We start from the raw sequence: 26,306 nt of genomic DNA, 5'->3' as shown, positions 1-26,306 counted from the left end.
CTGATGAGAGGTTTCCATTAATGAATGTGTGAGTGAAGTAACGGTGAAATTATCCACTTCTGTTCCTGCATTTTTCTCCTTATACAAATAACTTCCGGCAGAAATCTTTTTATCTCGTCTTCCTCCTTTAAGATTGCATCCGAGGGTTTAGGCTGGAGGGAGAAAAGCTTGTGCTTAATTACTGTCACATAGCACTGGTCTGGCAGGTTTCCCCAGAAAATGCAGGTTTGTTGAAACTGAAACATTTTGTGGGAACATGTCAATTTCAACAGAATGTTTGATGGAAAAGGTTTGAAATAAAAATGGAGTCTTTCCTTTCAATGCATATGCTGTTCTATTAACATACATGTCAATGGTCTCTGTTGTAATGGTTTGCCATTACTGAAACAAAATGTTTCTGAATCGAAATAGTACAAGATTTCATCCCAGTTCTGGACAAAACAAATTGCAAAGGGGGATTGACAGCAGAATGGAAATTCCATTTTCTGACCAGCTCCACTCACCCCATTCACTTCCCACTCCTGTCCTGGGAGCCACTGCTATCATCTGATAGCTCAGCTGGGGTGGCACCTGTCTGGGACATCAGGGGAGACACCCGTGCTGTGCCTGGAGAGGGAATTAGCAGTACTAGGCTCAAGTATGAAGATGCATAGGTACCATACTGACCCCATCACTGCTAGTCTCTGGATGGCTCCTTCCCCCAGGGCTGTTCTTAATTACACTATAATGTCAACTCTGTGTAGCTGATTTTGGGGGGCTCTCAATAAAACACAGGAATTCTGCTTGTGCCACCTGCCATTTCTCCTGCTAGAAGCCACTGCGCTGCCTTGCAGTACCAAGGCAGAGCTTCAGAAATGGCCCCTCTCTCCAAGCTTGGTAGCACTCACTCTCCACTGCAGGCTGGGAAGGGACAGCTCACGGGAGTAAGGGTCCAGAGGAAGTCCCCTCCCTTGCAGACTGGAGACAGGGGCAGCTGCTGGAGCCCACCCGGGAAGTGGGGAGACTGGGATCATGGGGGGGCTCTTGGAACCTGCCAGGGGATTTGGGCTCTGGGTGACTGGGTGCAGGAATGGGGATCTCTGGGAGCCTGACAGAGGGAGTGGGGAACCTAGTGGGGTCAGACCCAAACCCAGGATTTATTCTTTGGCCTAAATATCAGGAGTGTTTTTTTTTTCTTCTTAATTTCATGATCTTGGAGGTTCTGACTCATGACTGTGGAAATGCTGGGATTGGCAGTGCTGATTACCTTGCCCCAATAGAAGTGGCTTGGAGCTGAGACTCCGGAGGAGGAAGAAGAAAATATGAAAGCAATCATCCAAAATATCTTGATCAGCACACTGCTTCCTTTTTAAGATGGAGGAGGGGATTTACCTAGATACTGAGCCCTGACTGCCTGCGACATTTCACTAGAGCAAACAGAGCCATTTGCTTTACTGGAGTGTGAGAATGGACTGAAAATAGCAAACTTCCATTGAAAAAAATCATCTAACTTTACAATGTCCAGAATTATTATTATTATTATTATTGTTGTTGTTGTTATTATTATTATTATTATTTTATTTATTTGTTATTATCTGATTCTGAATTGGCACCTGTGAGAAATGTATTTTTAGGGTCAGACTTCCTCTGATCGCTCTCCTCTCAGAGCAAATGCTTACAGTTGAGTTACTCGGTTTTATATAGGAAGTGTATAAGAGACACTTCACCGCTGGCAGGCACCTGGTTACCCCTGGGTTATAAACCCCAGGGTTAAAATGGGGTTAGGTTTATTATACAAGAGCCCAGAGCGTGTGCACGCAGAGCTCTTGTTCCAACAACTGTTTGCTTCTCTGCACTGCACACTGGCCCTTCATTTCAGCAGCTTCCTTGATAAGGAATGTTGCGGACAAATAAAATGAAATTACAGGTTAGTGAAATGCTGCTCTACAGAGACACAGTCCTGGACTGCAGCTGAACCCTCCCACTGACGTCAAGGAATTCAAGAAAGGACCCTAGATTTGCATTGCATAGACTGGAGTTCCAAGCCCTGTGCCCACAAACTTGTTAGAACTTCCCCCGAGACCCCTGATTGCTGCTAGAACAGTATGAATTCAGAACAGGGAAGCACTTATTTCGTAATAAACACGGTTGGGCTTGGTCTGCAAACATTTTTCCAATGGCGTTAGCTTCTTTCTCCCCAGATCCATTTTTTAAGCACAGTTTTCTTGGAAGACTGTGGACATGGTGTACAGACAGAGCCTTAAACTACTGGGATTTAAAAAGTAATAGATAACAGGGTCTCTAAACAGAGGGAGAGATGTTTACAGAAAGCTTTCTTTACCTATATTCCCCAACAGCATTACTCGCAGTGGGAAAGGAATGCTGGTAGCAACCGTGCTAGTGTAGATGGGATGTCAAGCAGCTATTAGGACCTCATCTAACCTGGCAGGTGGTTAGAATGGCCTTTGCTACTGCTCCCAACATTGCAATCTCCAGTTCAGCTCTGTGTGTAGGAATGATGTTTGGAAACTCGGGGCAACCCCTCCCCGCCCAAATCCTAGGCCCTGATCGTGCAAAGACTTACACTCATGTTTAACTTGACATTCGCAAATAGCCCCACTGACTTCAGTGACATCACACATGAAGCTAAGCACGTGCATCGGTGGTTGTAGGCTCAGAGCCCGCATGTAGATAACAGTTTCATGGTTTCTGAAAAACAAAAAAAGTTCCGTTTCTGAAAACCAGAACATTTCCGCTTGGCAAAACTGCCGCGGTGGCTCATGGAAATTGCCTTGTGCCTCCATTTTTCTCTGTAAGATGGGCTCCCTGGTTGGACAATGTCCGAGGTGAAGGGTGGGGCCAGTAGAGGTCCCCAAGCCAAAGTCAGGGTTGGTGCTGGTTGAGGTTCTTTGGGTAGGGTTGGGTCCCCCAGGGCTCACTGGACAAGGGTTAAAACTGGGGCCGGTACGGGTCCTTGGGATGGGGCCAGTAGGGGGCCCTAGGTTATGGACCGGACTGGAGGGTTAGGGACGGGTCTAGTAGGGCTCTCTGGGTTAGGGACAGTGGTTGGCTGGCAGGGGGCCTGTACTCAGACTAGGCTGAGTGTGGAGTATGGTTAGGGTTGGGCTCTGTTGTGGTCCCTGGCTATGTTTAGGGTAGGGGCCACTGGGGCTATTTGGCCAAGGTAGTGGTGGAGGTGCCAGTAGGGCTCCCCAGTCGAGAGTTACATTTGAGGTCAGTCGGTGGCTCCAAGCTAAGGTTATGGTATGGCTGAATACGTGGCTCCAGGCAAGGGTTTGAGATGGCTGGTGGTTCCAGGCTACTGACAGGGCTGAGGTCTGATTGTTGCCCTGGTCATGTGGCATCAGTCGCTGGCCTCAGTCTGGGGTTGTAGTTTGGAACAGTTGGTCAACCTTTGTCAGGGTTTTGGTTGGGTCCCCTTGGTAGCCTCAGCCTAGTATCATGGTTGGGGTCGGCAGGTTTCCTCACACTACACTTAGCGTAGGGGCTGGTTGGTGGCCCCTTCGGGTGCGATTTGGAGCTGGTGGATGATCCTGGTCTAGCATTACTGTTGGGAGTGGTGCGGTTAGGGGTTGGGGTTGGGCAGGTTTGACATCTCTGGCTCATGTTAATAGGATGTCATATTTATTAATCTCCGTGTAAAAATTTGGAAAGTGCTGAGGGGGTCTAATCGCGTTTTAAAAAGTGCCTTAAACACTTATGGGCATAAGTCCCATTGATCTGGATGGATCTTATGCCATCATGAGATTGGTTTATAACCAATATTAATAAAAGCAGTGGGATGCAGGTTTTCGCAGTATCCCGGTGCTTTCCCAGGGCCAGTATCACTGATTCACAGCTGAATTCAGAGTACCCAGGAAAAAACACAGTAAAAGCTAGAAACCTACATGCCAGAAATACTCAGTTCTTGTTTTTATTACAGAGGCATTTGTGAAATATTTCCCCCCTTCCAGCCGCTTGCAGGATTCCTTTGTTGCATAGATCAGAAGGAACTATTCACTCCTCATTTCACTTCATAGCACCTTGTCAAGGAACTGCGGAAACTTCCAAGTCTTTAAATCCTGTACATCTTTCTAGATCTGGAGGGAGAGAATAGAGGCTTTGTGCCGTGAAGAGAATGGGCTTTCTGATAGGGAAGGGGGTTTAGTTTCCAGCACATCTGAGGATTAACTGCCAGTGTTTTGCACGGCCATGCTATTTTGTACCAGGCGGCTGGATGATTGGTTTTCACACACACACACACACACCCCCAGGCTCGATGGGGAAGAAATATTTTGTTTCGATCTTCCTATCTGCCTCCCTCGCGGTGCACCGCCCCGCTTGCCGAGCACTCATCGATGGTGAACCGACCGGGCTTCCCTAATCATAGGCAAATTAGCGGATGACCTGTCCGAGCGTCCCCTCGCAGGACGCTACCACAAAGGTCCTGTCCTTCCAACCGGCGCCTCCCCGCCCAGGTGGAACCGTGGGCGGAAGGGGAGTGGGTGTATCTCTTCCCTGCTGCAGGGGACTAATGCCTGGGAGCCCGGAGAATACCTGGGGCTCGGTTTTGCAGCTGTTGCCCTGAGGGGGTCAGTCGGGGGCAGCGGCGCACGAGAGAGGCGAGAGGGGGCTGCTCAGCTGGAAACGGAGCAGCTTTCCCTTGTCCGCCCGGATCAAGCTCAGAGCCAGGATTAAACCAGCCGCGGCGGCGGCACGTGTGGCCGAGTGAAACCCACCAGCGCCCTGCAGAGCGCGCCAGGGAAGGGAGCGCACAGCCGCAAAGGAGACCCGCCAGACGCAGCGGGCCTGGGGGTGACCATTGCACCGCTCCCCCGATCCCCTCCAGCCCGGGGGGACCCCGGAGCAGAGAACCCAGGCGCCCGAGGGGAAGAGACCCGGCCGAGCGGCCCCCTGACCTCTCCGGATCCTGCGACCAGCTGTTGACGGACTTGCAAGCGCAGGGGGAGGGCGGCTGCCTGCGGACCCGGCGCCGCCGGCCGAAAGGGGCGAGCGGGCGCTGAAGGACGGACCGGCTCCCTTCGCCCAGGCTCCTCCCTGAGCCGGATCGGCCGAGGAGCCGGGGCCAGGAGGCGGCTGGGACATCGCCCCGGCGGGGCTGGGCTGGTGACCTTGCTGGGATGCCGGCGCCGGTGCCCCCTCCCTCCAGCCAGCCGCGTAGCGGGGCTCTCACGCCGGGGACACAAAGGCGAGGCGGCCGGGCAGCGACCGGGGCCGGGCAGGCGGATTCTTAGTGCCCGAAGTGGGATCCCCCTGGGGCGGGCGGGAGAGAGAGAAGCCGGCGCCCGGCTGGATGCCCACACGCCCAGCGGGAGGCGGCCGCGGCTGGACTCGGGGCAGCGGGCTAGGTCCTCCTCCTTCCCCAGCACGGTTCTCCTTCTCCCGCTGGGAGCCGGGCGCCTGATGTTCACCGACCTTCGAGCCAAGCTCAGCCCCCCGAGAGGCCGAGACGGGGCTCTGAAAAGGAGCTGCGGCGACCCGAACGAGATGGACGGTAAAGAGCGATGGGGCGGGCGCTGGCTGGCGGCACGCTGGGTCGAGCTGGGGATGCTCTTCCCAAGCCACAGGCGCCGCTTGCGAGGGGCAGGGGGTCGGCGGGGGGCAGAGCCCGGCCTGGCGCTGGCGTTGGCTCCGGCCCTCCGCGGGATGCACCAGGTGGGGGGCGGTTCGCAAGCTTTCGACCCGGGGGTGTTTTTTCCCCTCCCCTCCTTTATCTGGGCCTCCAGACCTTGCAGGGGTCGGTCCCCTGTGCAGCAGGAGCCCCAGCAGAGCAGGCTTGTGGGGCGTGGGGGGGGGGGGCGAGGTGTCTTGAGCTTCTTCCGGGCGCTCCTGGGTTTGCAAGACTGAACGAGGAGGAGTAAAGGCAGGATGAGACGGGGCGGGAGCTGGAAGCGCGGGCTGCGGCGGGCAGGGGCGTGAGTGCCAGGGAGGGAGGGGCCGGCGCTTAGCTCAGGCGTTAGGGTGCTTTGGTTGTGGGTGGGACCCCTCGGGGCGAGGGGGGGGTCAGATAGAGAAGAGCGTGTCCGCTGGAGCGATACGGACCCGGGGGGGGAAAGACTTCAATCGCCTTGCGGTAGAAGGACAATGAGCGAAGCAATTGTCTAGGCTCGGTGCGCTGGGCTGGAAGGGCTCGCAGAGGACATCCCCGGGGACCGGTTTCCATGCACAGTGGTCTCTGGCTCCCCCCGGCTGTGCTTTCACCAGACTCAGGCATCCATCACATCCAGGCGGTGCAATTTCCAGGAGCTGCCCTACGCCCTAGGTGCTAAAAGTTCGCCTCCCCTTTACAGCCCCGAGGGGGATGTGGCAGCTTTATCTAACCATCCGCGCTCCTTTGTCTGGGCCCGTCTTGCTGCTCGGAGTCAGACTTGTCCAGGGCATCTTCCACCTGCTGTCCCCATCTCTGCATCTCACCCTGGCTGACCATCCTTAAGACAAGTCACCCCTCTGTAACAATACTTCCCTCCCTCTCAGCGTGTTGAGAAGCTAAAGGAATGTTTGTAAAGTTCTTTGAAATCCTCAGATGAAAGGTCCCTGTAAGTGCCGATGAAGTGAGCTGTAGCTCAGGAAAGCTCATGCTCAAATAAATTGGTTAGTCTCTAAGGTGCCACAAGTCCTCCTGTTCTTTTTGAGCATTATTTAGGACTCCACACAAGCCCAGGGGGCAAACACTGTTCTTTCAAAAGACTTTGATCCAGAGTCTAGATCAGACCTCTCTAATGCAGCAGCCTAATCATTGACTTCAGGCAAGGAAGGAACAAGACCTCTGGGCTAAATCCTGACACATACTGAGCACTAGCAAATCCCATGGTCCTGAGCGCCTGCCCGCATGTGACCCTCCATGCCTAGATTTTCTGTGGTCTTGCTCTGGGTGGAATGAAACACCAATTTTCCTGTCTTATTGTCAGGGCCTTTGAAATATTATACATACAGATACATTAAACAAAAGGCCTGTCACTCAAACCTAGCACAGGCAACTCATCCTGGTAGTGCCTGTCTCCACTTGGTGTGCCCGCGTACTCGCTGGGTGCCTTCTAATTCTGGCCTGGTGGGAAATCTTCCAAAATTTGCAGCTAAATCAACCTTTGGGCCAGATTGTGCTCATTTCAGCGAGCACTCACTTACAGGCACAGTCCTGTTCTCTTTTGTCGTCATTCCTTGCATTTCACCTGGCTTCTAGCTTTAATTTTCAAACCAAAACCGGGAATTCAGTGCAGGAAACAGAATAAAGCAGGTGCAGTTTGTTTTCTTTCCTCTCTTCTTTCTTCCCTCTCAGATGAAATAGCAGGAAAAGACATCGACCTGATGCCTCTTAATGTAAATTAATTTTAAAAGAACAAAATAATATTTACAATGTAAATATTCAATGAGAGAGCTTTAAAGGAATGGAAGCTTTAATGGAATATTGAGATTAGCATAAACCAAGGCTCTGATATACACTTAATGGGCCAAATGTGTCCATGGTGTAACTTCATTGACAATAGAAATGAATTGGTTCATTGGTGTCAAGCCTTCCCTTTAACGGCGTGTAATTTCACTGAAGCCAATGGGGATCTCTGGATACAGCGGAGGGTAGAATATGGCCCATATGTTGCACTGAAGCTTGGACTGGGGGTGGGAAGGCCATGTCATAATTTGGAGGCTTAGTGATCCAATGTGCTATGAACCACTCTTCTCAGGGGAACCACGTCACTCATGCCCTAGTGCCCAGGAATTTTTCCCAGAAAGTCGAGTAGAATTCTCCATCCTTTACAGCATTTTAAGATCAGCTGAAGGGGAAAAGTAAAATAACATGAAGGCCAATTTATTTTGTGGTTCACATGGTGAAGGTGTCGAAGGCCAGGCACAACCTCTGGGACCCATTCCATGAGTGAATAATGTGATTTATTCACCCAGTCCTCAGAAGCCCCAGAAGAACCTTGATTGTTTTTTCTTTCCCCGCTGCAAGCAATAAAGGAAATGCAATGGGCCTCTAGTTAATCAGAACCACAAATCCATCTTCTTGATTGCAGGCCAGTTTCTTGCACCATTAGGTGCTAAATGTCTCTTTCCCATGGGGAAGTTGGAAATGCAGCAAAATGACAAACCATTTTTATTCGTCATAAAGCACACTTCTCTAAGGCATTGTATGAAGCTTAGCATTTCTGTTACTGGGCATAATCTATTGTAGGTACTTATGTGACCCCCATCTCCATAGTATCTGTGCACATCACAATCTTTACTCCTCACAACACCCAATGAGATGAAAGTGCTATTATCGCCATCTTACAGATGGGGAACTGAGACCCCAAGAGACTAAGTGATTTGCTCAGAGTCCTAGAGGATGTTGTGGCTAAGTAGGAACTGATCCCAGGTTTCCCACAGCCTAGCCTAGCACGCTGACCACTGGACCATCCTTCTTCTCTGAGGAAGTTCAAGATTTTGGGGCCAAGATTTCCCAGAATGGTGTGTGAAAGAGACATTTGTGCACTCCTAACTTGCACACGCACGTATCACTTCACACAGCTGCAGTAACGGAGCACACAAAGTAGGATGCAAAAGCTGTGCCCTTGTGTTTTGTATGAGTTTGAATTATTTGCTTTGGGCTTTTTTTTTTTAAATAAGAGACTCTGAAATAAATTTATGGCCCCATATTTAGGCCTCCTATTGACATTTGTCCCAGGCTGTAAACCCCCATGATGTCTGGCATGGTTCAGAAGGACTGGCAATTGAGAGGGAGAAAAGGTGCATCAAAGGGCCTATCTCTGGAGGTGAAGGGAAGATTGGAATAGCAGGAGTGTCACAGGTCAAGACTGAGGTGCACTGGGTATGGAATAGCAGGGCTGCAGTACGTGTAAGACTTATATGCCTTTCCCAAGGTATTAGCTCTTCCTTTTCACGAACAGCAAAATCACTCACAAATTTTAAATGGAGCTTATTTCCCTGAGGCAAAATTCACCTCTCTGACTTGTGTGCTGATGTTCTGCTTTTCTAGATCTGCATAGGGAGAGCTGATCCCTACAGAGATCTGCCATTTTTATTTTGCACTTAACAGGCCCCTATTCCCATAGTATCTGAGTGCCTCTAATCTTTCAAGTATTTATCCTCACAACAGACCTGTGAGGTCAGGCAGATAAGGCCACTTTATAGCTGGGGACCTGAGGCTAAATGATTTGACCGAGGTCACATAGGAACTCTGTGGTATAGCAGGGAACTGAACCTGGGACTCTCCGAATATGTCTACACTGCAATAAAACACCTGTAGCTGGCCTGTGTCAGCTGACTGGGCATCAGCTGTGGGGCTATAAAATTGCTGTGCAGACATCGAGGCCCCGGCTGGATCTTGGGCTCTGGGACCCGATCCCTCCACAGGGCTCCAGAGGCCGGGGGCTAGTCCACACCTGGATGTCTACATGCAACTTTATAGCCGAGCTCTGCAAGCCTGAGTCCCCTGACATGGGCCAGCCACAGGTGTTTTATTGCACTGTGGACATATCCTTAGGTCCTAGGCTAGTGGTCTTACCACTGGGCAATCTTCCTCTTTGCCAGGTGATGGGAATCTTGCTCCTAATTTGTATGCTTTTGATATGAATTTGGCTGCTTGAAATTTCTCTCGCAAGGGGTGGTTGGTAACATCTGCAAGTGGGTTGGCAAAACTGTCATATCAAGTCTGTTCCAAGCAAATTTACAGCAGCAGGTAGCGATCAAACTGCATCGACTCAAAACACGAGGCACCCCCTTCCCTGAGATACTGCCACTGTCTGTCTGTCTCATTCAGTGCTTTCAGGTCCTGGACTGAACAGTGGGATCTATTGTGGAGGACTCAGAAATCATACATTTCCCTCTCCTTTCCTACCCAGTAGTAACTGGTGTTGCATGAGCTCAGGTAACATCCATTTTTCATCAACACGTAGCTAGTGTTAAAAGTGACTTGGGGGGCGGCGGGGGAATTGAAGCTGCTGTATATTTTGAATGAGTCGAGTGAACTCCATCTTCCTGTACTGTTCCAAATGGCAGCTCCCAACCTTCTCCTAGCCAGACTCTCGCCCATTCTGAACCCAACCCAGATGCATGCACGGTGAAGAAGCTCCCTAGGCTGTGAATGTATATGCAATGCCTATGTTCCTATCACCCGTTACAGAAAGCAACAGTTGCTATAGGTTTCCATGCAGCAGGTTAGCCTTGTTCAGTCTCTCTGGCCTTTCCAGCATTAGGGGAGAGGCACTGAAATAAATCAAAGGGCAACGAGAGAAAACTAGGAAGCAGGCTAATGTAGTGCCAATCTTTAAAAAAAGGGAAGAAGGAGGATCCTGGGAACTACAGGCCAGTCAGCCTCACCTCAGTCCCTGGAAAAATCATGGAGCAGGTCCTCAAAGAATCAATCCTGAAGCACTTGCATGAGAGGAAAGTGATCAGGAACAGCCAGCATGGATTCACCAAGGGAAGGTCATGCCTGACTAATCTAATCGCCTTTTATGATGAGATTACTGGTTCTGTGGATGAAGGGAAAGCAGTGGATGTATTGTTTCTTGACTTTAGCAAAGCTTTTGACACGGTCTCCCACAGTATTCTTGTCAGCAAGTTAAGGAAGTATGGGCTGGATGAATGCACTATAAGGTGGGTAGAAAGCTGGCTAGATTGTCGGGCTCAACGGGTAGTGATCAATGGCTCCATGTCTAGTTGGCAGCCGGTATCAAGTGGAGTGCCCCAAGGGTCAGTCCTGGGGCCGGTTTTGTTCAATATCTTCATAAATGATCTGGAGGATGGTGTGGATTGCACTCTCAGCAAATTTGCGGATGATACTAAACTGGGAGGAGTGGTAGATATGCTGGAGGGGAGGGATAGGTTACAGAAGGACCTAGACAAATTGGAGGATTGGGCCAAAAGAAATCTGATGAGGTTCAATAAGGATAAGTGCAGAGTCCTGCACTTAGGACGGAAGAACTCAATGCACAGCTACAGACTAGGGACCGAATGGCTAGGCAGCAGTTCTGCGGAAAAGGACCTAGGGGTGACAGTGGACGAGAAGCTGGATATGAGTCAGCAGTGTGCCCTTGTTGCCAAGAAGGCCAATGGCATTTGGGGATGTATAAGTAGGGGCATAGCGAGCAGATCGAGGGACGTGATCGTTCCCCTCTATTCGACATTGGTGAGGCCTCATCTGGAGTACTGTGTCCAGTTTTGGGCCCCACACTTCAAGAAGGATGTGGATAAATTGGAGAGAGTCCAGCGAAGGGCAACAAAAATGATTAGGGGTCTGGAACACATGACTTATGAGGAGAGGCTGAGGGAGCTGGGATTGTTTAGCCTGCAGAAGAGAAGAATGAGGGGGGATTTGATAGCTGCTTTCAACTACCTGAAAGGGGGTTCCAAAGAGGATGGCTCTAGACTGTTCTCAATGGTAGCAGATGACAGAACGAGGAGTAATGGTCTCAAGTTGTAGTGGGGGAGGTTTAGATTGGATATTAGGAAAAACTTTTTCACTAAGAGGGTGGTGAAACACTGGAATGCGTTACCTAGGGAGGTGGTGGAATCTCCTTCCTTAGAGGTTTTTAAGGTCAGGCTTGACAAAGCCCTGGCTGGGATGATTTAACTGGGAATTGGTCCTGCTTCGAGCAGGGGGTTGGACTAGATGACCTTCTGGGGTCCCTTCCAACCCTGATATTCTATGATTCTATGAGTGGGAGATCAGCCAGTGTTTTTCTGTTCAGAGCACACATGCTAACCTGTTAGTTCTTTGTCCCCAGACTTCACCTATCTTCTAGGAAGATTTAGAACAGGCTCATCTCCAGTCACTGCTGGTGGAGGCTGAAATGCTAGAGGGATGGAATGAACCAGGTTAATAAAAAAATAACCCTTTTTCTTCCTGGTTCAACGCTGCTATTAATCACATCAGCTTGGCCTGGTAAGGAAAACGCAGCAAGAGGGTACAAGAACCAGTGCTATCTAGAAATTCAGTGAAACCTACTCTAAAGGAGGGAGTGTTGTCTAGTGATTAGATTGGGGGGGCCAGGTCAGTACTGGAATTCAGGACTCCTGGATAGAGCTGGATGAATTTTTTTTTGGAGAATAGTAAATTTGCTGAAAAAGGCATTTTTCAGGTCACCAAAACTATTCATGAATTTGGATCAAATTTGACAAATAGTTTCATGCAGGGAAAAAAATGTGAAGTGTTTTGGTTTTTTTTAATTTGTCAAAAGTTCATTTTGAAATGAAACCTTTTGACTTTTCTTTTCAAAACGTTTCATTTTGACGTTTTTGTTTCAAAACAGCATCTTGATTCAAAACATAGCGAAAGAAAGAAAGAAAGAAAGAAAGAAAGAAAGAAAGAAAGAAAGAAAGAAAGAAAGAAAGAAAGACTCAGAAATGATCTGAAACCAAAACTTCACTTTGGGTTAAACGAAACATTTTGTTCAATCTGAAACGAATTTTTTCAGATTTTTTGGTTCAGCCCCAAACCGAGACATCAGTTATTTGCTCACTGCTGCTGCTGCGTTTTGCTCCTAGCGGGTTAAGAGGGGTGAGTTCTATCCCCTAGAGCAGAGTCAGGAAGTCAGGAAGTCAGAAAGTCAGGAGTCCAGGGTTCTAGTCCCACCTCTGCTCCTGAAGTGCTGTGAGGCCTGAGGAAAATTACATAATCTTCCTGCTTCAGCTTCCCTCTTTGTATTTAGCTCCCAAAGGTGTTGCAATATTTAATTAATGTGAGTCAAGTGTTTTGCAGTCTTGGGCTGGAAGTCGCTCTAGAAGTGCTAAGTATTATTATGATTACAAAAAGACAATAAATCAAAGAGAATAATTTACAAGGTTTTTTACTGCCGCGTTTCATTGTAGGCAAATAATTGGTTGACGGACCCCAGCAGAGATGTTTTGAAATGGCAAGACCCCCATAAAGCGAGGAGAGATCCCCTGCTCCAAGGCAAGTGGCAGCAAAGGAACAGATCAGGAGTATGATTTTTTTAGGAAAGGAAGCATGGTGGGAAACAGGTAGGCTTGGAAGAAGCATCGACTTTCCATAGCTGAAGCCCAATAGCATTTTAAGATGAGGAAGGCAGGATAGTGAGATTGTATAGGAAGAATAGACCAGGTGAGGTAAGTGTAAACTACGTGTGGGTAAGTGGAGATGCATAGGAGGCAGGAACTCCTGAGCTGTCACTCCATCTCTGACATGACCTCCTTCTGTCTATGGCCTTGGACACCATTTTATCTGTGAAGTGAAGCTAATGATATTTGCCTGCCTTACCAGGGTGAGGGGTCTGGGGGAGGATCCTGAGTATGTAGGAGGCCCCCAAAGCAGGGAGTGTGGCCAGGCTGCAGGAGGTCATACAGGGCAGCCGCCCCCATATGTGAGTGAAGAACTTGGGCTCTCTGACTGCTGTGGAGTTGGCTGCGGGCAGAGGGATTTGGGGTAAGAATGGGAGCAGCACAGGTGTAGCAAGTGATCTGGCCTGGATGTGCAGGAGCACAGGGGACATGGGTGTCCCATGGCACTGGGTTGGTGGAGGAGAAAGGTTACATCCCTCTGAACCCAGCTGAAGTCCCCTGGCTGAGGCTCCCTGGCTGTGTCTACACTACCGACTTCTGCTGGCATAGCTGTGTCGCTCAGGGATGTGAAGAGACATGACACGTTTCCCACCCCACCCCCCGCAGACCGGCAGAAACCCCTCATGTAGACGCAGTTATACTGGCAAAGCTCTGCTTCCAAGCTTGTTTCACTTGGGGATAGGAGGATGGAATTAGCTATACCAGTAAAAGCATAGCTTGGCCAGTACCACTGGGTCCACACTAGGAGCACTTTGCCGGTGCAGTATGCCAGTCACCCCATCCTGGCAAAGCGCACCGAGTGTAGACACAGCCACAGGCTCTGCCCACGGGTCCAAGAGTTGACCTGGTGCTTTGGGGATGAGAAAGAGATGTGCTGGGTCATCAGGGAGACGGGATAAGCTCTGTTAATACAGGCGAGGGAGGCAGAAAGCTGAGAAGATTAAAGTCTCCTACCTTTTTCTCTCTCTGTGTTTCATACATGCCTGCTAAGTAAAGAAGCCAAAGTCTTGCAAGCAGTGAGTAAAAATGATGACTAATACTTCCCATTTCTGTAGCACCTTCCATCCCAGCATCTCACACTGCCCAATTCGGACGAGCCCCTGCTCAGAGCTAGGAGGGGGAAATGCCCTTTTGCTCTTTGCACACCTGGACACTCCTAGTATTCCCCTGAGTGCAAGGACTGCTCCAGTTTAGTGGCGGGACCGAGGGTGCATTGCCACAGTGCTCGGCTCCTGGAGGCATTGTGTTGCACTGAGAAGGTCTCCCTCTGGGATGGTGAAGCTCTACGCTGATCCCCACCATAGATGCAGGAACTAAGGGTGCTGGGGGGGGGGGGGGCTGCTGCACTCCCTGGTTTGAAGTGGTTTCTGTCATATACAGGGTTTACAGTTTGGTTCAGTGGCTCCAAGCACCCCCACTGTACAAACTGTTCCAACCTCCCTGCTTTCCACCCACCCCGGGCTCCATGGTGTCAGCACGCGGCAGCCCAAACCAGTGAGGCCGCACCACTAGAGCTGGGCAGAGCACAGAGATTCCGTCTCCAGGAGGATTTTGCAATTTCAGAATTCGATTTCATTCTGATTTGGAACGAAACCTACACATGTTTAAATTCTCCATGGAAGCCAAATTGCCCAAAGAGCTGTTTGTGTGTGGATCTCTTTAGAAACTGGAAATTAAGAGGCATTTTGAAAGGAAAAATTGAAATGTGGATTATGTCAAAATGGGACATAATCAAACTCACCTCCTCCCCTTTTGTTTTCCTCTGAATTAAATGTTGCTGAAATCCACATGATTTAGCAAAGCCTTCGATTCGGGGGGGCTGCGTTTTTCTCATGGAAAACTGTTCCAGCCCAGCGTTCCTGATTCAGCTCTACACAACACCCCAGGGGAGTCAAATGAAGAGCGGAACATGGGGAAACGGAGGCCCGGCGATGCTAAGTGACTTCCCCAGGAGCATTCAGCAAGTCTGGGATTGAGCCAGGAACAGAACTTGGGTCTCCTGTAGATTAGCTGAGGCTTTCCTAATTCTCAGATGAGTTCCGCTTTGCACGGGCAGTTGATGACCACTGAACTGTGACATGCAGGATTGCCACAGGCCCTTACCCTTAATTTTATTTGTTGATTTGGGTTTCCACTGGCAGCTTTGTCTCCAGTGGGGAGCTGCTGAATAGTGCACCGAACAAGGCTCCTTCCCCTCTTGGAGAACACTTTCACCTCCAGGTATTCAAGCCCGTTGAAATCTCCACTTGACACAGGATTAGAAGGGGCAAGCGGAGGAAATGACAGGCAGATACTTAGGTCTAGTGCTAGCGGGTTAAGCCCTTTTCAAAGTAGTTTACATTCTGCTCTTCTGTGTCACTCCTGGCCATGTAAATGAAGGAGCTTAGCGAGGGGGCTGGGGGTTGTGGGATAGAAGACGGGATAATCTAAGGACAATGACGTGGGGGGAGGGGAGCTTTGGCTGGGCTGTCAGCAGGAGAGTGCTGGGTATAAAGAATGCCAGGGTCTTAATCCTCCTCTCTGCATTGCTGATTGGCTGGGTCGCTGCCCAGCACGCAGAACAAGCAGAGGGTACCGAGTGCTGCATATTGGCAGGAGGACTGAAGCGCTGATCAGCAGGAGTCGGTCAGGTATGGCAGAGGGCAGAAGGGACGCAGCTGCGCTCAGGACAGCTCGTCCTGAGCACTCGCCCAGCGCTGGCTCGCTCCCATTCATCCAGCCTCTTCTGAGGCTGCAGCCAGGGTGACCATCCCTCTCCCACGGCGCCGACATACAGAGCCGTTGCGGTGCACCCCGGGAAGGCTGGGTCTGGTGAACCTGAGGTGCAAGGGCCCAGTTCCCTGTTGGTGTAAACGGCTGGTGCTCCATTGAAGTCAGCGGAGCTCTGCTGACTTGCACCGGCAGGGAGATGTGTCTGAGAACAGGAAGGGATGGGGTCATGCCTCTTTGTGTTTGCAAAGATGCCTCTGCCCACCTCCGTACAAACACTGGCTCTGGAGAGGGGGGCCCAGGGGCAGCCAAAGCAAAGGGAGTTATAGTCAGTGCAGAAGGAGACAAAGGCCTGGCTGATTTTTGAATTCCTTCCTTTAGGGTCATCGTAGGAGGAAACCAGCTGATGCTTTTGGTTTTGTGGCTCTGCTAGCGAGCATTCATCTGTGCGTAATTATTACTGTATTTACTGTAGTGTATGAGAGGCATGGATCAGGGCGACACTGGGCTTGGCCTCAGTACTTGACTATGCAAAGACAGGAAATCTCTTCCATCGCCACCACTGTGTCCCGGTACAGTCAGGGGCTCAAAGGAAAAGCTAGGGATGGCTTAGCTGCTGGACCCTTCTATGGCTTGCTGATCTGCTTGTACCTTGAACCCTCTTGCTCTAGAAAGAATGGACTCCGGCCCTTGCTAAGCGATACCTTGACTTCTGCTTCTGTGCTGCAGAACTAAGTGCTGTTGAGTAACCAGAGAGTTGAAACCTGAGGGCTGGTTGGGAGAAGGGAGCAGAAGGTTTCTAAAGAACTGCCTCCGAGCTCTGGGATAATATAACTGGAGCATAAACCCATCGGAGCGCTCGGTATGCTGCCTTTATTTGGAGCTCTTTCATTTTTTGCCTTTCTCGCATCTGTTCCCTGCTCTCTGACACCGTTGACTCGTCTCAGACCAAGTTTGAATACAGCTACCTGAGCTCCTGTGAGAGCCTCAGATACTGGGGGGACGGATGCAGAATAATGACCTTTGGAAACAGGCCCCTGTCTTTCAGCTTCTGGCCAGGACCAGGAGTTCTTTAACATAGCAGGACCCCTGCTCCCCTGTGTACCCCTTCTGTACTACATGCCGCATAAATGCAAGTATTTGGGAAGGGATGCTAGTCCTTCTGCGGTGAATCTGAAGCCAGCTTCTCCCTACACACCCAATTTTATATATGTAAATAACACACACATTGCGGGTATGTATGTGAATGGCATTACACGGTACATGAACTAAACTGGAGGGTTCCTGCAGTAGAGCTGTCTATCTTCAACAGCCGCAGGGTAACAGCAGGACCAGCTGCTAGCTAATAATGGGCTCTTCAATTTAGCAGGGAAAGGTCTAACACAATCCAATGCCTGGAAGTTGAAGCTAGACAAATTCAGACTGGAAATGAGGCGTACATTTTTAATGGTGAGAGTAATTAACTACGGGAGCAATATACCGAGGGTCCTGGTGGATTCTCCATCACTGACGGTTTTTAAATCGAGATTGGATGTTTATCTAGGAATTATTTGGGGGAAGTTCTCTGGCCTGTGTTATACAGGAGGTCAGACCTGATGGTCAGCATGATCCCTTCTGCCCTTGGAATCTATGAATTATGGGCCCATCAGCAAAGGAAGTAAACAGCCAAACATGGCATGGTGTGGAAATAGAATCTACTATCCCCCTAATGAGGGCGCGTAAAGACAAATGATACTAGACCGAGCATTCCATCTGTGGGTGCATCACGTCTATTATATAATTCTTTCGCTTTTAAAAGGGGAAAACCCCCAAACTCTTGTCAATTGGCTCTTGGGTTTCTGAGTGCAGCTGGTAACCTCTATCACCCTGGCTTGGAATGTTCAGCCACCAGCGGGGCTTTAACTTCTGTGACAGCCATCTTATAATGCTTAATAACCTGTGGATGAGGTCAGCAGTTACCTTTCAGCTCTTCTTTAAGAAAAAGTCCCCTCCTGTCTGTGATGTCAAAGTCACATTACATGGCACTGGCATCAGAATGGTGAAATAGCCCTTTACTTCTGAACCTCTGCACTTCTTCAGAACAGCCCTGTGAGCTTCTCATTGTTCCCAGTTACTGATTCCTTTTGGTATTTACCTGTGACTGGCTTCTCCAGCAGACCCCTCTTTGCAGTGGAGTGGCCTCTGTTGCTAGGCCCTTGCACGGATCTGACTTAGCTCTCTCTAAGTACCGGCATGGCCTCCGAGCACCAGGTTTCGCTATGCAGTTGCATTTCCATGGAAGACTCAGCTCCATTTGTTATATTCAAAGAAGAAGTAATCACAAGAGAATTGCTGCAGTGGTTTACCAAGCAATAATCTCATATCAAGGGTTCTGGTGCCAGGTGCTCTCATGACCCTGGGCGTCATCAGAACCTTCATGGCATATAGAGAGCAGATATATTTAGCAAGCCCATTCTTAGATCAGGCCAGTTTCCCATTCCGTTTTCCCTTATTCCCTTAGCTGGTTTATGTCGTAATTAATTGACGAGGGCTTTTCTCTATTTCTGAAAATTAATGAAGGGAGGACATTCCCTTTCAGAGACCCATGGTCCTTTTGAGCTGTTGTGTCATTTAGTTCCTCCCTTGGGGACCAGTGTAAGATTGCTTTCCACAGTGTGTTCCCTAAAGGTTCCTTAAGTCAGATTAAAATGTCTCAGGCGATGGCATTTCCACCTCATCCCTTGGGAGACCGTTCCACAGCCTAATCGCTCTCACTCTTAGGAAATGTTTGATATTTCTCTCTCAAATTTCCATTGCTGAATGTGATCCCATTGCTCCCAGTACTACTCCTTGGATAGGTTTAGTTCTGTACAACGTATCATTTGAGTGAGGGGCATTTTCTTAGATTTCAGTTTCCTGTTGCACAAGGGTTGATTTTTCTTTTCAAGTGAGGGCTCTCCCCTAGAGATCCCAACTATAGACATTAGCGCCCAATAGTGATGGTTTTTCTTTAAACCTTTAATTCCTACAGTGCATCAGGTATCCTTAGAAAGAGGCTTCTCTGTGTGTGGCTTCAGATTGTTCGTTGTAGTCTAAACAGCAAGATCTTAGTCCCTGCTTTGTGGGATCCACGTGGCTTATGCCAAGCCTCCCACCTTTCATCTAGAATAGATGAGCGTGTGTCTCTTGTACTGATACTTTATTCTTACAGAAGGATTCATTTTCTTTCCCCCCAAAGGAAAATATTACATTTTAATTGGAACAAACGGAATAGCCCAAGCTTCTGAGCAACCAAACGGTCAATATCGAATGAGCACAATTACTTTTCTTTCTCACCATGGTCGTGCATGTGCAGATGTGGGCAAGCTCGCGCACCTACATGTGGTTATTCACCCACACATGCAAATACACCCTTGTATGCATGTACTCGTGTTCCCAGTGCATGCACACACACGCACACACATATGCTGGATGTGAATTCACATTTGCGTGTATCTGTTCAAAGTTCACATGTGTGCAAAGTTCCGATGGCGCTAGAGAAGTGACAAACATTACTCTTCTTCTTGGCTCAGCCCCTAACCCGTGCTCTTGTTAACAACACCAGGAGACTTTGGGGATAGCAATGACCCATTCCCAGGCTGGGTCATACCCTGAATGCTGTTTAAATGTCTTCCTGCCCTCACCATTCTCCTGTTTTCTCAGAGCTGTGTAAGTGATCACACATTCACAGACACGCGGGCATTTCTGTAAACGCTCTGATTGGTGTCTCATAAGGATTTGGAAGAGGAAATGGGCAGGATCTGCTGGGCTTCATTATAATCTCAAGAAATCTCCTTTACCCCTGAATTGTCTGGGGATAGGAGGGCGTGGATGGAATTTTATCAAAGATCTCCAGGGGATGGATTGACCACTCCATAACACCAGTCTCACTCTATGGAGGCAATGGGCCAGATACTCAGCTCTCATAAACTGGCAAACTGTAGCATTGTTGAAGTCAGTGGAACGACCCCAATTTACAGCATTTGAGGACCCGGCCCAGTGGATTCACACTGGCATAAAACTGGTGTAGCAAATTGGTGAATCAGATCCTGTGTGTCTCGCTGGCTGGAATATTGGTGTCAAAGCGAGATTCGCGGGTGCTAGCACTGTGTGGGCAAATGTCTCGGGCAGCTCTGTTCATTTCATCAGAGCAAGCTGGCCTAAGAAATTGTCGTTGCGGGCTGTTCACGTCTCTTTGAAAAGAAAACAGGAGAATGGTGAGGGCAGGAAGACATTTAAACAGCATTCAGGGTATGACCCAGCCTGGGAATGGGTCATTGCTATCCCCAGAGTCTCCTGGTGTTGTTAACAAGAGCACGGGTTAGGGGCTGAGCCAAGAAGAAGAGTAATGTTTGTCACTTCTCTAGCGCCATCGGCCAAGAATTTCAAAGTGCCTCAGTTGAGGAATCACCTCACTGACTGCTGAAATGCAGCCACCTCAGAGGTCGCATGGACGCTGAAATGTTGCACAACAGCTTAGGGCAGGGAGCACAAAAGGATCCTGTAGTCACTTGAAATTGCAGTCGGGGGAGGTGTTTCAGGGAAGTAGAATATAAAAATCCGTGTTGGCATTTGGCCAAAGGATCGTGCTTTATGTCCCTACTCCTAACAACCAGTGCCAAGGGATCACGAGAGGCCATGCGGCGTCACTCAGGCCCATGGCTTTAACCTCATCCTGAAGGCTGTGCCTTTGCAGTTTGTATCGCGACCTTCGGCTATGATAATCTCTATGCTTCAGGCAAATCCACCATGCACCCAGAGTCGGGGTACGTACAGCCCCATGCATGAGCACCCTCAGACGATACATCCCTAAAGCCTGTGCCCAGGTACCCAGAGCCAGCGCACTCTCAGACCGCACCTGCCATTCCTTCAGGTCAAGGGGCTTCAGCCTGCTGCTCACAGCCTTTCGCTGGCTCACCAGTGATGAGAAGCTTGAGGCCTCCCATCATAGCCAAAATCTCTGCACAGGTTCCTCCATCAGGTGTTTTCCTTTGAAGGGAAGGGAGGGGCTGTGGGGACTGGCATCAAGTGGTTGGGGTCCGGGGGGGGACGGGGGGTTCGCAGCAGGACTGGGGTAGTGCCGGGAATGCCCACAGCGCAGACCCACTGTTACTCAGGTCGCAGAATCTGTTGCCATGGTAACAGCAGCCATCTGAGCAGACAGGATGGTTTCACAGGCACGAGGTGGCAAGAGGCAGCTCCCCCGTCACTCGCGAGCCTCCATCGAGCCAGACAACACAGGCTCGTCCTGCTCTACCCACCAGGCCCCCAGCCCTCCTCAAGTCCGGCTCTGGGAACGGTCATAGCACTGAGCATTGGATCCTGGGTTACACAGACCCTGTCTGGCAGTTTTGGGAGCAGAGGTGTACGGCTGTTGGACACCCCCCCCCCGACACCTCCCTCTTTCCATCCTCCTATTTTTACTTTCTGCCCCTCTGAACTGGAGTGTGGTTTCCACGGCTCACGAGCCCAGCACGCAGCCCCTGGGATGTTGCCTCCTCAGCATTTTTGGTGCTGAAATGCCCCTGGAAAAGGCGCCAGGATTGCCCAGCAACGGTCCGAGACACTGAGCCTGCCCCGCTCCGAGCCCTGGCATGTGGGCTTCTCACTGCAGAGCTCTCGGGCATTTCTTCATGGTAGGGTACGTCTTTGCTGGCAGTGCCCAGACTGGAGAAGTGTTCGGGGAGCCATACGGCAAAAAGGCACTCGGTCCCCTCCCCCCACACAGGAGAGGGGCAGGCCTGGCCAGCCTAAAGCTCAAGCCACAGCCAGAGGGTCCTGTGCACACTCAGAGCTCCCCACTGCACCTCCCCCAGGACTGGCAAGGGAAGCAGCTCTTTGTTCAACCTCCTCTTTGCACCTCCCATCACAGTATGGAGCCCCACGGACCAGAAGGCCAGTGCCAGGAGTTTAAGGCCCTGTCGCCTCTAAAGGGTTAACGGGTCCTAGCGGGTCACATGGCTGCTTGAGGCAAACTCCCCTCCAATAAGCCTTCATTTGCTGGGACACTAAATGTAATTGTATTGCCTGTGTGTGGCGGTTTCAGGCCCAGGGGACCCAGTTAGCCAGCCCTAGGCTGCGGGGGGGGGGGGGCTCTATGTCAAAGCCTCCAGAATCAGCGCCAATGCAGCACCTGTGTCCACACCAAGCGCAGCTGAGTGAGGGGCTTAGCATCCCACATGCCAGTGGGAGACGGGCTCCAGAGCCAGCCCATTTCCGAACAGAACTGGGATTTGCGGTCGGAGCTCCTGCAGCCCGGGTGCGTGGGTCCTCGTCAGCGGCTGTGGCCCCATAGGGTGTCATTGTGCATTTAAGTGCCTGCGACCAGCCAAAGCTGGTCACTGAGAACTGGGGCTGATTTCCTGCTCCTTCAGAAGACATGGGATTGCTGACATGCTGCAGCTGCTCCCTGGGCAGCCCACAGACAAGCTTCCTTCCTTTATAATGGCCTCACCTGCTTCTTATTGGAAAATACCCCCTGTCCTCCCAGCAAGCCCTTCTCCTGGCCGCAAGCGCTGCCATAGCAACAGCCCTCTACTGCATGGTTGCTCAATGGAGTTTTGCCTCTGTGATGTGTAGAACAGACTTCTGCCACGTCAGCTAAGAGCAGGTAGCAGTAGTAGGCTGTTGTCCTCTAGTGGACCAGCCACCAGAGGGGAAAGCAACACAGGCTTTGCCAATGTGGTGCACTTCCCCATCCTTCCCAGATCCTTCGGCCTCAGGGGCAAAGAAGAAGACTGGAGGACGTGGACTCAGTCCTGTCTCTTGAGCAGCAGCGCATAGTGCAATCTGGGCAGCTGTGGGAGGACTCTGGCGCATGGGGTATGTTTGTTGTCTTTCTGATATAATCGTTCTCCTCCCCAGCCGCAGCCGCGCACTTCAGTTTCTGCCGGAACCTCCTGGAGCACACGGTGTCAGCCGAAAACCTCAACTACCGTCTGCAGCGGAACACGGGCAGCAGCCTCACCTGGCACGACGGGCGGAGTCAGAGGTCAGCAGGAGGCAGGACCGTCAAGCTCCTACAGCAGCCGGGAACCGAAGGCTCACAGGTACCCGCCTGTCAGGAGTGTACGTTCCTCGCCTCTTATGGGACGCTAGCCATGTCTATGTGCACTGCTGAATGGCCCTTTGTGTTAGAGGGAGCCATTCCAGCATATTTCCAGCATGCTGTCCCCCTAACCCCCACCCTCTGGCAGTGCATGAGGTGTCAGAGTCATAGGCTCTGACTTGCTCTGATCTCCGACCTCACGCTCCTTTTGCCTGCCTAGCAGGGAAAGAGAAGGCCTGTTCTCCCAGACTGGTCCTGTAATGTGGTGAGCACCCTCCAAACTGACTGATTTTAAGGGGAGTGTCTCTCCCGCAGAGCTCAGAACCTCGCAAGAGCAGGCTCTTGGTTTTGCTTTACGTTCTCATGATGACTTCATAACCTGCAGAATTTAAGAGATGATTATTGAAAGGAGATTTTAAAAAAACCCACCTTGTGGAAGGAGTAGGAGTGGGGAGTGGAACTTGTCTCCCCTTTCCCCCGCAAGCATTGTTAATTCTCTTTTTTTGCAGGGCTTTGAAGCTGAAAAGAGAAGAGGTACTTTGATTAGTCAGGCTGCACCTGCCACTGGAGTTCAGTGGCACGTGGGTGCATCAGCAGAGTGCATGCTGGTGTCCTGCACTGAGCAGACGTGGTGACCTGGAGTGAGCATGGGCTCTCTGTTGTACAGACCGTGCCGCAGCGTCCCCTTTGGGTATGTCGATAGTGCAATTGGAGGTGTGATTGCCGCTCAGGTAGACATACCCGCCCTAGCTTCAGTCTAAGTGGGATGGATACAATAGCCGTGAAGACACAGCCACCCAAGCTAGGAATGCAAGTATGTCCCCAGGGTTCCAGGCCGGCTTGGACGGCCTGAGCTGCCATGTCTTCGCTGCTATTAGTACCCGTGCTAACTAGATTAAAAGTAGTGCAGGAGAGAGCTGCAATCACACACCTCCAACTGCAGTCTAGACTGGCCCTAAAGCCTGCTTTGTGCACGGCATTCAGTACCTGCCACTGAAGCCGAGGGGGTGTAATGCTAGATCTCTGCAGCAGAGATGAGCCTGAGCTACAGAGTCTGGACCGAACTCCCCCAAAGTCCGGGGGTTTGGTTCTGGCCCCATCTCTGCAGTGACTGCCCCGGCGTTCTTTCTCCACAAAGCTGCCATGGGACAGCTCACTGCATTTTGCTCCAGCCAGGACTGGGGCACCTGCTGTTCTTTCATCGTCAAAGGTCTCACTACAGTCCTGATTGGCCTGTTGTGGCAGGAAGTCGGCAGGTGAACCCACAGGGACATTGTATTTGTTATTACAAGCTATTAACGATAAGGCACTAGTCAGTGCTGCCTCGTCACTGGAGTATTTCCAGGGAGGGAGGCAAAAGGTGCTGACATCAGCAATTCTGCATCATCGGTTCTTTCATTTCCAGTGCAAACTCCTGTTCATCAGAGGCTGAGTTAAGGGTGCCAGAAGCATTTCGCTTTGTGTCTCCAGCTCAGCGTCTCTCTGTGCAGAGACGAGGACCGTGTCTCTCTCTGGGCTGAATGTCTCGGCCTCTGATTTAATTCTGCAGCATTAGAAACCAACCCCACCAACTACAACCGGGCTTCAGAGTAATAGCCGTGTTAGTCTGTATTCGCAAAAAGAAAAGGAGTACTTGTGGCACCTTAGAGACTAACATTTATTTGAGCATAAGCTTTCGTGAGCTACAGCTCACTTCATCGGATGCATACTGTGGAAAGTACAGAAGATCTTTTTATACACACAAACCATGAAAAAATGGGTGGTTACCACTACAAAAGGTTGGTGCTTGAGGACCATTGAAGAGCTGGGGAGCCTTGCCATTGACTTTGAATCAGACCCTAAGAGAATATGCAGTGTGCGCATCTGGCTTTAAACTTGCAATATCTCATTCCAGCTGCGTGTTCATCCTGCCTTCTCCTGGCCAGGGTGCCGCTGAAGTTTAATTTCCTTTCCCCGGTGTTCAGTACGCACTGTGAGTGCAGGGGGGACAGTTCAGTGGCTCCCTCCCCTTTGTGACATGAGTTTGGTGGGTTTCAGTCAAGTGCCCACAATCCAGTTTGTACTAACAGGGCCCACTTCCACTTGGCAGTGTTGGCAGAGAAGTCAAGGGCTAAAGACTTGTCCATAAGGTGGCTTAGTGCCTGGGAAGCAGGGGTGTGGATCTCCAGCACGCTAACTGGCTGCGCGGACCCTACTGCCATGCACTGAAAGGTCCCTAGGGCACTTTGACCCGCTGCTGCTTGACGTGGGAGTTGGTGAATGTGTGCTAGGGGACTTTTAGTGCCCAAGAGCAGGGACCACCTGGCCGGTCAGTGCGCAGCAAATTCACACAGCCTCAGCTTGCCACGCACTAAGTCTCTGTGTCCATAAACCCTAGGTGACCCATGGAGCTTAAACTCCCGTTTCAGCCTCCCAGGCAGCAGGGCTGAGTCTCCACGGACGGGCAGGCCAGCCTGAGGAAGCTGCCCTGCTGCAGTCTATGCTGAGCCCATTCTGTGGACAAAGAGAATCCACGCAGGTAGCTGACCCATCCTGCCCAACAGTGACCACTCTGCTCAGGACCCACGGCTGCATCCATGGACTGGCAGGCTCCTTTCCCCTGATGGAAATGTAATTTGTTCATAGGGGACAGGCAAAGGTCTCAAGCATTGGGTGAGTTTAACAGGGTCTTGATGAGAAAATCTCCAGCCCATCCAGCTGGAGCTCTGCAGTGACCGAGCTAGAGACGGGTCTGATGGCTGCAGCATGGGTGGTTTTATTTTAGTCCCTGCAGTGAACCCAGGGTGGCCTCCGGAGATGCTCCCTGGAGGGCATTTTTCTCTGGGATTAGAAAAACAAAGTAGATCTCACTCTCTCCCTGTGGTGATCCACCTCTGGGTCCCTGAGTAGTGGTGACCCACAGACTGTCAGCTGGGGCAGTGGGTCAGTGGAGAAATGCAGCTGTGGTCAGCAAGGTCTCTTGCTAGGAGAGAGGAAAATTTAAGTGACTTACCATCAGAAAAGGACCAGGCAGCAGCTAGGGCTGCAGCCCTGCCCTATGAGCCCTGGGTGCATCCCCTGACTTTCCCAACTCTGTCCCAAGCAGCCATTCTTGTACCCCTTTCCTTGAGCACCTGTGCAAAGTGATGGGGAAGTGGAGCTGGGATTGAGTCCTGGTTCACTGGGGACTAGGAAGCAAAGCTGCTGCCCCTGTCACACAGTCCCATCAGAAATGGGTCAGGGCATCCACTTGGTTTTTAATACTAACTGCTTTGAAGCTTGTCTTCTCTCCCTGCTGGCTGACTCCAAGTCCCCAAAGCAGGGATTCAAGGTGAGAGAGGTTTCAACTTTTGCTGTCCCTGCAAGCAAGAGAAGCTAATGAAGAAAAGCCTGGTGAATTAATGCAAAGCGATTTCACTGTATTCAAAACCCTTGCCTCGTAGCCCTTTCACATGTGACCCATAGAAGGAGGACATTAAAAGGCATCATACCTTGCAGATGGTTCCTTGGTCTCTTCCCAGTAGAACAGCCT

At 50.6% G+C, this 26,306-nt stretch overlaps 1 protein-coding gene and 1 long non-coding RNA gene across 3 annotated transcripts in view; one reads left to right on the top strand and one right to left on the bottom strand.

Moving 5' to 3' along the window:
- Window positions 1-3,884: 3,884 nt before the first annotated feature.
- Window positions 3,885-5,893, bottom strand: LOC140896895 (uncharacterized). Its single transcript, XR_012154633.2, has 2 exons — window positions 5,729-5,893; window positions 3,885-4,079 (listed from the first exon to the last, which is right to left on the bottom strand). It is a non-coding gene; the product is annotated as an uncharacterized LOC140896895 (long non-coding RNA).
- SAMD10 (sterile alpha motif domain containing 10) overlaps window positions 4,251-26,306 on the top strand; it is a 46,839-nt gene continuing 24,783 nt past the window's right edge. Inside the window, exons 1-2 of one of the 2 annotated variants that reach the window (XR_012154632.2) lie at window positions 4,251-5,494; window positions 22,612-22,796. Coding sequence is in view for 1 of the 2 variants with exons in the window: in XM_073308983.2 (XP_073165084.1) it covers window positions 5,404-5,494; window positions 22,612-22,796 (276 nt within the window). In the remaining variant the exon portion in view is untranslated. The remainder of the gene's footprint in view (window positions 5,495-22,611; window positions 22,797-26,306) is intronic. The other variant, XM_073308983.2, reaches the window with a different exon arrangement.

The sequence above is a fragment of the Lepidochelys kempii genome, chromosome 13, assembly GCF_965140285.1.
Source record: "Lepidochelys kempii isolate rLepKem1 chromosome 13, rLepKem1.hap1, whole genome shotgun sequence".
NCBI classification, from domain to species: Eukaryota; Metazoa; Chordata; order Testudines; family Cheloniidae; genus Lepidochelys; species Lepidochelys kempii.
Note: the sequence above shows the minus strand (reverse complement) of the source record. Positions and strands in the feature narration are given on the sequence as shown.